The sequence below is a fragment of the Muntiacus reevesi genome, chromosome 1 (assembly GCF_963930625.1).
Source record: "Muntiacus reevesi chromosome 1, mMunRee1.1, whole genome shotgun sequence".
In the NCBI taxonomy this organism is placed as follows: domain Eukaryota; kingdom Metazoa; phylum Chordata; class Mammalia; order Artiodactyla; family Cervidae; genus Muntiacus; species Muntiacus reevesi.
In genome coordinates, this window is record NC_089249.1 from 199,373,549 (window position 1) to 199,386,322 (window position 12,774).

Below are 12,774 nucleotides of genomic sequence, written 5' to 3' on the forward strand. Positions count from 1 at the left end.
ACGCTGGATGGCTTTCACCTTGAGTCTACATCTCCACAATCACATCTCTTTCTCTCCTTCCCTTATTTCTCCTCCAAGGTGGGTCAAGTCTCGGGCTGGGAGGTGTGACACCTAACTATTGCTGTGTGACTTGGGTGTGGGTGTCGCCTGTCTCTGAGCCCCAATTCCCTGTCTGTCCATGTCAGGGGGGGAACCTGGTTCTCCAAGAACCATTGTGACCTAAGCTTGTGTCTGTTTATTTGTGTCCCTTTCATTCCACACTGTGAGCCTCACCCCAAGGGGAAGCTTCTGTTGTATCCACCCAGGTGTGTGAGAAGTGTGCATATCACAGATAAGACTGGGAGGCTGGAAAGAGCCTGATGGGAGCAATGACAGTTAACAGGACATGAAGCTCTCTTTCCACACGGGTCTGAGATCCTTCTCTGCTCTAAATTCTTCCATGGCTCCCCAGTGTCCTCAGTAAAGATCCAAGCTCAGTCCAACATAAGAGGCCCCACAGGGTTGAGTCCATGACCTCAAGGTTGACTCCCTGGCCTCAACTACCATGCCTCACCTAATTCCTCCTTGACTCCAGCTGTGCTCCTTCAAACCTCCAGGCCTTTGCAAACCCAGTTCCCTCTTCCCACATCCACGAGGACAGAGACATTCACCTGGCTGACTCACTGTTGTGTTTCACATCCACCACAGGGCTCAGAACATAGACAGTGCTTCTGTGAATAAATACATGAAACACTTTCTCCACCTGGCAAGTTCCTAATCACCCTTCAAAGCCCCAGTTCTAATCCCCCTCCTCCACCCAGCTGGATTCCCTAGGCAGAGCCTTCAGCTCCCTATCCAGTTCTCTCAACATTGCATCCCTTCCCATTGAAACACCCTGACCATTCCAGCTATAGGTGAGTGTGTAGCTCTGCTCGTTAGGGGGGTCTCAGATCTCTCTTGCCTAGCACAAGGCCCCAGAAGGCTTTCAGGAAGTGTTGGCTAAATGAATGAGCATGGTCCTACTGACTGCTCTTAATGGCCAGGGTCTCATCAGCCAATATCAGGGTTTAAAGAGAGAGCAAATGTCATCAAAAGGGAACCATGGGGCTCCCAGGACCCTCTGCTGTTACCGCACCAAGGCAAAACTCCATCCACTCCCAACCTGGAGGGTCTTTGCACAAGCTCTGCCAGGATGACCTTTCCCCATCAACAGATCCTTCAGGTCTCATCTTAGTAGCGTAAAAAGCATAGACTCCGCACCCAGCCCTGTGTCAAGAGCTTTAACCACTATTCTGGCCCTTGTCTCCCTTAACTCTCCTCAAGATGGGAGGCCCCGCTGGTCTCACGACTCTTTTACAGATGACAACACTGAGCCTTGAAGAGTTGAAGGCAGCTGCCCGAGTTTCCGTAGCTGAGAAGATGCAGAGAAACCAGACATCCTAACTGCTCTCCCTTATCAGTTGCCTCCTCCAGGAAGCCCTCCTGGTCTCCACACCTGCATCGGCTGGGGCCTCCTCTGGGTTGTCCCTGCGGATATGCATCTACCATCTCAGCCCTGACATCAATGCCTTGGAACTTCCGGTTCCTCACTGTGTGCCCTCCCCTCCCCACCACATACACACCACCACCAAATGGGATCTAGGGGTGGGAGGAGCCTGGGAGAGGATTTTTCTCTATTTTGCCCGACACTGTATCCTGGGTCTGGAAGAAATAGCGGTTCTATTAGTAGGTGGCTTCACAGCCTGTTGACTCCATCATGCCCCCCAGGAATTCCTGTTGCCTGGAGTCTCAGACCCGCACACAACAGGCGCTCAACCAATGCACTCTGCCTAACGGAAAGCAGAAACGATGTCATGGTCACCCATAAGGCCCCCGGGGCCTCATAAAAGCCTGTTAACCCCCCTGAGGATGGAGTGGCTGGGGAAACTGAGGCCTGGAGGGAGGCATGCCCAGCTCGAAGCCACACAGCCAGTCCTGGTGGCTTGCCCCCGACCCCCTCCCTGCCCACCCGCCGCTGTCCCCTCCCTTCGTTCCTTCCCACCGGGCAGCGCCTGCCGGCCGCCCAGCCCGCCGTCTCCCTGGGGCTGGCACGTCACACACGGAATTTCATGCCTGGAGCTCGGCGTGCTCCAGCCTCTCCCCCCACCCCCCGTCACCCCCCAACCGCCAGCCGAGCAGCTGGTGCTCCCATGGAAACTGCAGGCCCCTACCCGACCCCCCCCCCCCAACCCTCACCGGCCCCCTTCACAACCTCCGCTTTAAGACAAATATTGTCATTAACATGCAAATGCATATACGATTACCATAAAGGGGGCCGCGCGGCGGCGGCGGACGAAGCGATCGCGGGCGCCTGCCCCGGGCAGGGCGGGTATTAATATTCAAGCCGATCGCGCGAGAGAGGACCCGAGCCACACCAGGCACCTGGGAGGAAGGGAGGGCACGTGCACACAGCCCTCTCCGAGGGAGGGTCCCAGAGGGGGCCCGTCCCCCCAGCAGGTGGCTGGAGGGGGCGATGACTGGACCCTGATCAGTGGGAGCCCCCCTAATTCCTGGCCTGAGCCCCTGGCTGGGCTGGGGGCACCAGGCAAGGCCTTTCTCTGGATGAGGCGCAGATCTGAGTTGGGGGAAGCGGTCTCGCGGCCTCCCTGTCCCCCAACTCTCTCCCCAACTCCCGCCCTCTCTCTGCCTTCCCCTGTGGGTGGGGGGAGGCTGCGTCAGCCCCCTCCCCCCCCCCCGTGTCTCTGTGTATCTCTCTCCTCTGCTCCTGCCATGTCTCTCCACCTGTCTCTGTCTCCATCTCGCTATCTTAAAAACAAAAACAGCCAGCACCCACAGGTCTGCCCTCTTCCAGAGAAACCTCCACTTCTCCCCTGCCTTTCTCTTGGTCCCAGCAGGGAGGCCCCCTGCACAGACTCTTAGGAATGGGGGTGCCCCCACCTCACCCCTGGCCGTGGCCGTCAGATGTCATAGCCCCGCCCCCTCCCTTCCCTTCCCCAACACCACCCCTGGGGAAGGGGGGATCCTGCCTCGGCTTGTCACTCCCTCATCCCGCAGATACACTTCTGCTTCTTTGGCCTGGGTGGGAGACAGGTGTGTGACAGCTGGGTGAAGGGCAGCTCTGGTCAGTCCTTGGGACCCAGTATTTGCCCCTCCGGCCTCAGGTTCCCTTCCACATGAAATGCACGGATGCTCACAAGCCCGTGGGAGTCACGATCCCATCAGCAGCGATCAACCAGGCCCCCCAGTGTGAAAATTAAGGGTGAGATGGTGATCATGGGAATAAGGCAATACTGGATGTCCGTTCTCCTGCTGGGTGCAGGGGCCACGGGGACCACAATCGGTGTTCTCAGCTCCCCTGGTGCCCAGCCTCCAGGGGCCCCTGAGGCTCTCTGAGGATTTCTCTCCACAACCTGAGGTCCACACTCCCACCCCTGGGCTCTCAGCCAGCACCCTCAGCAGGCACCCTGTAGGTTCCCCAGAAACAAAACCAGATGCGTGTTGGCAGGAGGTGCCTGGACCTCCCCACCACGCCACAGCTCCCCACGCATCATTCCACTTCCCGCTGGCTGAGGCCCAGAGAGTGACAGCCACTGGCCAGTCATACAGATAAGCACCCCCACAACAGGCCGCCAGCCCAGCTGCTGGCCCTTGAATCAACTCCCACCTTCAACACCCCCTCAACTCCCTCACACAGATAAGGTCCTACCAGGCCCAGCACAGGTGGGATAAGGAGGGGCCTCCTTTGGTGTCCTGAGGGTCCTGAGGTGGGCAGGTAGATATGGGGAGAAGGCTCTCCACCCCGTTACCCCCAGGCCCTATATCCGGGGTTCTAACCTGCCTAGGGCTCCTGCAAAGTGGATGTCATGGACACCCAGCTTCTTAATTTTCACCCTCCAAGGAAAGACTGCAAACGGGAAACACCCTGAGGCACCCCCAGTCCTAACATTCTCCAGCCAGAAAAAAAAAAAAACCCACATTCATGAGACCCTGTTCTGTCGACAACAGGTAAACTGAAGCTTTCAGGTCAGTGAAAATCCAGCCACAGTCTCTCCCTTATCCTTGCGTGCTGTGGGGGTGGTAGGGTTCTCCAGGAGTGATTTAAAAATGAGAAAAGAGGGGAGGACCACCGGGCGGCTCCATCTCCCCACGCCCCATATGTCTCTGAGACCCAGAGCTCACCAGCAGCTTTTCATTCAACGTTTGGGGGGGGGCACGTGGACACCACCCCCATCAGAATCTTTCTAGAAATGAGCCCTTCGGACACACCAGGGGTTTGGGTTGTGGAAAGACCACTCACACAGCCGTGGACCCCTCAGCCTGACTCGTGGGTGAGCACAAGCCCTCTGCCCTCCTAGGCCACAGGGAGCGGTTAGATTTTCCAGGCCCAGTTTTTTTTTTTTTTTTTTTTTTTGGTGATGGTTGGATTTGAAAGAGATGGGGGATGGGAGGAGCTGCTTTCCTCCCCCTTGGTACCAGCTGGAGGGGCTAACTGAAGTGGGAGGCCTGGACTCCAAACCACCAGATCCTCCCTATGGCCTATCCCAACCCATCATTCATTGATTCATTCACTTGTTCATTATTCATTCATTCATTCATTCAACAAACACGTATTCATGCTTACCATGCCTGCCACACAGAGAGGAAGACAGGGATGAATGCGGTCTGAAATAGGTCATGGGCCCTGATCCAACCCCGAGGCCCCTCCAGGGTCTCACCGGGGGTGTCAGCACAAAGTCTTCACCATCCCCACCCCCCAGTCCCCATCCCCCCTGCCAGAAGAACTGCCAGGGCCACCCCAATCCAGACACTGTGCCATGATCAGAGCCCAGGGCTGGGGCCACAGTCCCCAGCACTCCCTTTCAGCATGCCAATAGAGAATCAGGTGGCAGGGAGGCGAGCAGGCCTTCCCACCCGACCTGCCTCCTCTGCTGGGCTCACAGGTCGCCCACACCTCCCCGTCCACCCCAGGATCTCGGCTCTGCCAGATGGACAGTCCAGGCTCATCGTCTTTGGCCTCAGCCCTCAACACACTGCTAACAGGCTTGGCCAGTTTAACTTGAGCCAAAGGTGGAGGCGGCAGTCTGGGTATGGGGGGAGGGGGCGCATAGAGAAATAGGGGGGGATGCTGATCCAAAAAGAGAGGGTTTGGGCATGGTGGGGGGGGCACAAGGTAGCCTTTGAACCACCCAAGAGGCCGGTGCTCCCCCTGACTGGCTTAGCTGCCTGCACCCCCACCCCCCCACCCGCTTTCTTTGTAGTTACCGATTAGCCCGAGATCCTGAGCATCCGTGTCCCCCGCGGCCGGCTGGACTTGCCCCGCCGGCCTGGCTTTGTGAAAATGACCAAGGCAATGAAATCCAGTGGTGCAAACTTCCCCGACGGGGCCTGGGGAGGCCGAATGAATGGGGGGGAGGCACAGGGAGGGTGGCTGTGTTTAGGCAGCTTCCCAGCAAAGGGGCAAGAAAGAGTGGGTGAGGGAGGGAGGGAGGGGTGGGGGTCTAGAAGGGATGAGAGGGAGAGGGAGAGAGGGAAGGATGCTGGGGGGGCAGGATGGGAGGTAGGGGGAGATGAGAGAGGAGAGAAAAGGGAAGAGAAGAGAGAGAGAGGGAGAGGGAGAGAGAGACAGAGAGAGAGAATGCCGGAAGGTGGGGAGGGAGGGAGTGGGGGCGGAGGAGGGGAGGGGGCCAGCTCGGATCTGTCAGCTGCACCCCCAGAGGGGGGAGGAGGGGGTGGGTAGAACGGGGTTGGGGGGGGGGAGAAATGAAGCCGTGGCAGAGGCAAGCGGAGGGAGGAGGTGAGGAGAGGAAGGTTGGTGGCGGGGAGAAGATGCCGGAAGGTGGGGTGGGGAGGCCGAGGGAGGAGAGGAGAGGGGAGGGGAGCGAGCCGGGCGCCCACCTTTGTGCATGCCCGTGTAGGGGTCTTTGAGCACCGTGAGCTCATAGATGCGGCCGAACTGCTCGAAGAGTGGCTTGAGGTCCTTCTCGTCCAGGTTGCGCGGGATCTGGCCCACGAAGAGCTTGATGGCGTCCAGGTCCTTCGTGCCGTCGGGCTGCCCCCCGGGGGGCTCGGGCCCGCTGCTGCCCACGGGCGAGGGCCGCGGCTGCAGGAGCTGCTGCTGCTGCCGGCGCGCCTCGCTCTCCGTCAGGCGGGCCATGGCGGGCGAAGGCGGGCGGCGGGCGCGGGACCGAGCCGGCGGCGGCGGCGGCGGCGGGCGGCGGGCGGACTCACAGCTGGAGCGACGGACACCGCCTCCCGCCTCCCTCCCGCCCGGTCCCCGCGCCCTCCTCCCTCCTCCGCGCGCCCGCTCGCGCCAGCATCAGGACCACAAAAGGGCGGCTCCGCAGCGGCCCCTGGCGGCCAGAGTGCGCCTCGCCGCGGCGGCGCCCCCACGCGCATCGTCTATCCCGAATCACACTTGGATCATCCTGCATCCCACACATCCGGCATCCCGCCTGGCCGCCCAGCCCCGGCCGGTAAACTGAGGCCAGCGGGTTCGTAACCCCTGCCTTCTGGGTGGGTGACGGCAAATCTTTAGGCAGGACCGACCGGGCTTCGAGGTGGCTCAAGGTCTTCCCACTGATAACACCAGGAAAAACACAAAAAGTAGCACACGGTTCTATAGGGCGCTCACTTGGACATGACTGTCCATGGAATGTTTAAGCAGACAGAATAATAACATTAATAATAATAAAAATAACAGCAACAAGAAAGAGCATTTTGATAATACTATGCTCAGCACTTTTAAGTTTGTAACTTATAGAGTAGAAACAGCGATCATTGTGTTATATCCTCAGCAACACTTTTGGTCACACTTGCCACGTGCACATACTGTTCAAAATACTTAGAAAGAAATGGATGCATTTGGGCCAAGTGCTCTATGGGCATCACGCCACTCCTGCTAAAACTCTCCATCAAAACCACAAGGAGGTTATCATCACTGGCCATCATCATAAAGCCTACAAATAATAAATGCTAGAGAGGGTGTGGAAAGAAGGGACCCCTCCTACACTGTTGGTGGGAATGTAAATTGGAGCAGTCACTATGGAGAACAGTATGGAGGTTCCTCAAGAAGCTGAAAATAGATCTATCATATGATCCAGCAATCCCATTCTTGGGCATATATTTGGAGAAAACTTGAATTTGAAAAGATACATGCATTCCAAAGATACATTGCAGCACTATTTACAATAGCCAAGAAATGGAAGCAACTTAACTGTCCATCAACAGATGAATGGATAAAGAAGATGTGGTATGTTTGCGTGTATACACACACACACACACACACACACACACACACCAGAATACTACTCAGCCATAAAAAAGAATGAAACAATGCCATTTGCAGCAACATGGATGGACCTAGAGATTATTATACTAAGTGAAGTAAGTCAGGCAGAGAAAAACAAATATTACATGATATCACTTATAAGTCGAATCGAAACAAAATGAGGCAAATGAACTTATTTACAAAACAAATAGACTCACAGATGTAGGAAACAAATTTACGGTTACCAAAAGGGAAGGAGGGTATAAGTTAGGAGTTTGGGATTAGTAGATACAATAAATTATATTATCTTTATTAGTAGATATATTATATAGTATCATATTATTTACATTAGTAGATATATATCTATATTATATCTATATAGATATATATTATATTTACATATATAATTAGTAGATACATAAAATAGATAACAAGAACCTACTCTATAGTACAGTGAACTATATATATTCAATATTTTGTAACAATTTATAATGGAAAAGAATGTGAAAAAGAATATATACATATACATATGTACACAGCCACTTTGTAGTACACCTGAACCTAACACAGCTTGTAAATCAACAACAATTAAAAAAAATCCAAAGATGTCTCCAAATTAAAGCCTGAGTCTTTCCTGCAGCACCTCCCTGCCCTCCCCTCCACCTTCTCTCTCCCTTGCTCAGTCTGCTCCAGACACATGCACCACTTCACTGTTCCTCCAACACATGAGGTGTGGTGCTGCCTCAGGGCCTTTGCACAACTGTGCCTGGAAAGCCCTTCCCACAAATGATACATGGTCCGCTCCTTCAATCTCCCATCACTTTCTGTGTCTGCCTGATCTAAAATCATTTAGCCACCATTACTTCTTTTCTCAGACTTCCTTTTTCTTCCATAGTATTTATACTCATGATAATTTCATTAATTTAATTCTAATACGTTATGTTCAGTTCAGTTCATTCACTCACTTGTGTATGACTCTTTGCGACCCCATGGACTGCTGCACGCCAGGCTTCCCTGTCCATCACCAACTCCTGGAGCTTACTCAAACTCATGTCCATCAAGTCAGTGATGCCATCCAACCATCTCATCCTCTGTCATCCCCTTCTCCTCCTGCCTTCAATCTTTCCCAGCATTAGGGTCTTTTTCAAATGAGTCAGTTCTTCACATCATTATATATTTATTTGTTTACTGATAAGTCACTTTGCTCTCTTTCCAACACCAGGCTCTGTGCTAAGTGGTTAACTCAATCCACAGCACAATGCCTGGAATAAGTACAGACAAATAAACCAGATACTTTACTATCACTAGTCATGCTGCAAGGCATGCGGGCTCTTAGTTTCCCAACCAGGGATAGCCCTCTGCAGAGTCTTAACTACTGGACCACCAGGGAAGCCCCTAAACCAGATACTTTAGACTATGTTTAATGCAATGGAGGAAACAGAAGTGGAGAGCTGGCTTTAGGAGGCAAATTCAGGGAAGGCTTAGAGAGGATGGACTTTAAGCTAAGAATGAAAAGGCAGATACAAAGGCCCTGAGACAGGGTTGGAGGAACTGGGGTCAGAGGTTGTAAGATAAAAAGCACCACACAGTCACTGGGGGTCAGTCTACTGACCTTGACTTTATTTTAAATTTATTTCCTTTGTTTTTTGTGTTTTTTCTTAATACAGAAGGCTTCTTTTCTTTTCTTTTCTTTTTTACAATTTATTTTTTGGTCACGTAGCATGTGGGATCTTAGTCCCCTGATCGGTGATCAAACTCATGCCCCTGCACTGGAAGCATGGAGTCTTAACCATTGGACCATCAGCGAAGTCCCTATTTCTTTCTTTTTTTTTTTTTTTGAAACAAAAACAGGATCAGTCATAGTGCTGTGATGAGCCAAAGGAAAAATCAGTAATTCTGATTCTATTTAAAATGTTGACCTTTTTGTTCATCATGAATTTTTTTCAGCATTATTTTTAGTTTTTGAAAACTATTGTATCAAAATATTCTTTATTTTCTCTATCCTTAAAGTTTGCTCCTCAGGAGAGGTCTCCCTCATAGCAAGCATAAGGGTGGGTACTGTTGCTATACCCACTTTACAGAGGGGGAAACTGAGGCCCAGAGAGGTCGAGTCCCTTGGGCAAGGTCACACACTGACTGCTGGGATATGAACCCACATGCTTTCCACAATCTCACAGCGTCTTCCCCACGCTTTAGACAGCCAAGCTCGTTTCCTTATTTGCCAAATTAGGACTAAAGAGGGTGAAGCCCCTGGCATGGATTCAGCGATGCTAATAGGTTTGGCTCAGCATAAAACCGGGAGCACCTTTAGCATTCAATAAATGGCTGTTATCCTGCCTGATACCAGCAGCCAGCCCAAGACAGGATCGAGGGAGGAGCAGAACCTGGGTGAGGGGTCCAGCGTCCTCCTAGAACACCCCACCCCTTGGCCCTGCACAACCCCTGGTTCTCAGCTCAGCCCCAGGCTGAGCTGGTGGAGCTGGGCTGGAGACAGGCTCTGTCTCCATGGAGACAGGATGCTGAAGCCCTGTGGCCCTCTGATGTGCTGGGAGAGTCATTTGAAAGAATAAAAATAAAACCCCACCAGCTCTCTTACGAGTCAAAGAGGCACTTTCCTCAGCCTCTTTCTCCCATGGTGGACAAGGGGTAGGAAAGAGCCCATTCTAACTTGAGTCTGTCTACAAGAAAATTACTAGAGCTAATCAATGAATATAGTAAAGTTGCAGGATATAAAATTAACACACAGAAATCCCTTGCATTCCTATATACTAACAATGAAAAAACAGAAAGAGAAATTAAGGAAACAATACCATTCACCATTGCAACAAAAAGAATAAAATACTTAGGAGTATATCTACCTAAAGAAACAAAAGACCTATACATAGAAAACTATAAAACACTGATGAAAGAAATCAAAGAGGACACAAACAGATGGAGAAACATACCGTGTTCATGGATTGGAAGAATCAACATTGTCAAAATGGCTATTCTACCCAAACCAATCTATAGATTCAATGCAATCCCTATCAAGCTACCAACGGTATTTTTCACAGAACTAGAACAAATAATTTCACAATTTGTATGGAAATACAAAAAACCTCGAATAGCCAAAGTAATCTTAAGAAAGAGGAATGGAACTGGAGGAATCAACCTGCCTGACTTCAGACTCTACTACAAAGCCATAGTCATCAAGACAGTATGGTACTGGCACAAAGACAGAAATATAAATCAATGGAACAGAATAGAAAGTCCAGAGATAAATCCATGAACCTATGGACACCTTATCTTTGACAAAGGAGGCAAGGATATACAATGGAAAAAAGACAACCTCTTTAACAAGTGGTGCTGGGAAAACTGGTCAACCACTTGTAAAAGAATGAAACTCGAACACTTTCTAACACCATACACAAAAATAAACTCAAAATGGATTAAAGATCTAAATGTAAGACCAGAAACTATAAAACTCCTAGAGGAGAACATAGGCAAAACACTCTCCGACATAAATCTCAGCAAGATCCTTTATGACCCACCTCCCAGAATATTGGAAATAAAAGCAAAACTAAACAAATGGGACCTAATTAAACTGCTTCTGCACTACAAAGGAAACTATAAGTAAGGTGAAAAGACAGCCCTCAGATTGGGAGAAAATAATAGCAAATGAAGAAACAGATAAAGGATTAATCTCAAAAATATACAAGCAACTCCTGAAGCTCAATTCCAGAAAAATAAATGACCCAATCAAAAAATGGGCCAAAGATCTAAACAGACGTTTCTCCAAAGAAGACATACAGATGGCTAACAAACACATGAAAAGATCAACATCACTCATTATTAGAGAAATGCAAATCAAAACCACAATGAGGTACCATTACACGCCAGTCAGGATGACTGCTATCCAAAAGTCTACAAACAATAAATGTTGGACAGGGTGTGGAGAAAAGGGAACCCTCTTACACTGTTGGTGGGAATGCAAATTAGTACAGCCACTATGGAAAACAGTGTGGAGATTTCTTAAAAAACTGGAAATAGAACTACCATATGACCCAGCAATACCACTTCTGGGTATACACACTGAGGAAACCAGATCTGAAAGAGACACGTGCACCCCAATGTTCATCGCAGCACTGTTTATAATAGCCAGGACATGGAAGCAACCTAGATGCCCATCAGCAGATGAATGGATAAGGAAGCTGTGGTACATATACACCATGGAATATTACTCAGCTGTTAAAAAGAATTCATTTGAATCAGTTCTAATGAGATGGATGAAACTGGAGCCTATTATACAGAGTGAAGTAAGCCAGAAAGATAAAGATCATTATAGCATACTAACACATATATATGGAATTTAGAAAGATGGTAATGATAACCCTATATGCAAAAAAGAAAAAGAGACACAGAAGTACAGAACCGACTTTTGAACTCTGTGGGAGAAGGTGAGGGTGGGATGTTTTGAAAGAACAGCATGTATGTTATCTATGGTGAAACAGATCACTAGCCCAGGTGGGATGCATGAGACAAGTGCTCAGGCCTGGTGCACTGGGAAGACCCAGAGGAATTGAGTGGAGAGGGAGGTGGGAGGGGGGATCGGGATGGGGAATATGTGTAACTCTATGGCTGATTCATGTCAATATATGACAAAACCCACTGAAATGTTGTGAAGTAATTAGCCTCCAACTAATAAAAAAAATAAATAAATAACTTGAGTCTGACCTCCACGACCTAAAATTCAGCAACTGTGTGTGTGATCAGTTGTGTCCAACTCTTAGTGATCTGCATGAACTGTAGCCCACCAGGTTCCTCTGTCCATGAAATTCTCCAGACAATACTAGTAGAGTGGGTCGCCATTTCCTTCTTCAAGGGAATCTTCCTGATCCAGGGGTCAAACCCTCATCTAGGGCATCTCTGCACTGGCAGGCGAATTCTTTACCATTAGCATCCCACCTCCTGAGCAATCTTCACCCCTGGTGTTTATTCCCTGACACACATCAGCCACATCAGGGAACGGGTCATGGCAGAGAAAACCAAGACTGTGTGCCTGAGGGCACCTGGAATGCTTGAGGCTGACTTTGATTTTATTATCAGCAGAGGAAAGGTGGTCACATTGGCTCTGTGGTAGGAGGTCCTTGGTCTGGGCTGTTACTTAAAAGACAGCGAGGGTGGGAACAGAGTCTGATGGGGAATCTGGGGCTGAGATACTTCCCAGCTGGTTGACTGGCTCTCAGGATCTGTTGTCAAAAATCTGCCCCAGGACCTTTGCACAGTCCCCCAGAGTAGAGTTTCTCAAAATAATTACACAGACTTAATTTATCTTAAAGGAAAACTCTCTACAGTTGGGATCAGGTCATTCTCTGTGCAGGTTGGGGGGGGGGCGGGTGTTGAGGGGTGTTGAGCAGCTTCCCTGCCCCACCCTCTGGGTGTGAAGAGCACCCCCCAGTTGTGACAGTTGTCCCTAGATGTGGCCCAGGGTCCAGGTGAGAACTGCTGATGTGAACAGGTATGGTGCTTACCTTGGCTTATCTCGGCAG

The 12,774-nt window shown here is 50.5% G+C and overlaps 1 protein-coding gene across 12 annotated transcripts in view; it reads right to left on the reverse strand.

Moving 5' to 3' along the window:
* CELF5 (CUGBP Elav-like family member 5) overlaps positions 1 to 6,133 on the reverse strand; it is a 46,845-nt gene extending 40,712 nt beyond the window's left edge. For 11 of the 12 annotated variants that reach the window (XM_065933969.1, XM_065933985.1, XM_065933941.1 and 8 more), the window contains exon 1: positions 5,875 to 5,899. In XM_065933969.1, the coding sequence (XP_065790041.1) occupies positions 5,875 to 5,884 (10 nt within the window). In that variant the 5' untranslated portion in view covers positions 5,885 to 5,899. Of the gene's footprint in view, positions 1 to 5,874 lie in introns of all 12 variants that reach the window. The other variant, XM_065933892.1, reaches the window with a different exon arrangement.
* Positions 6,134 to 12,774: the final 6,641 nt, after the last annotated feature.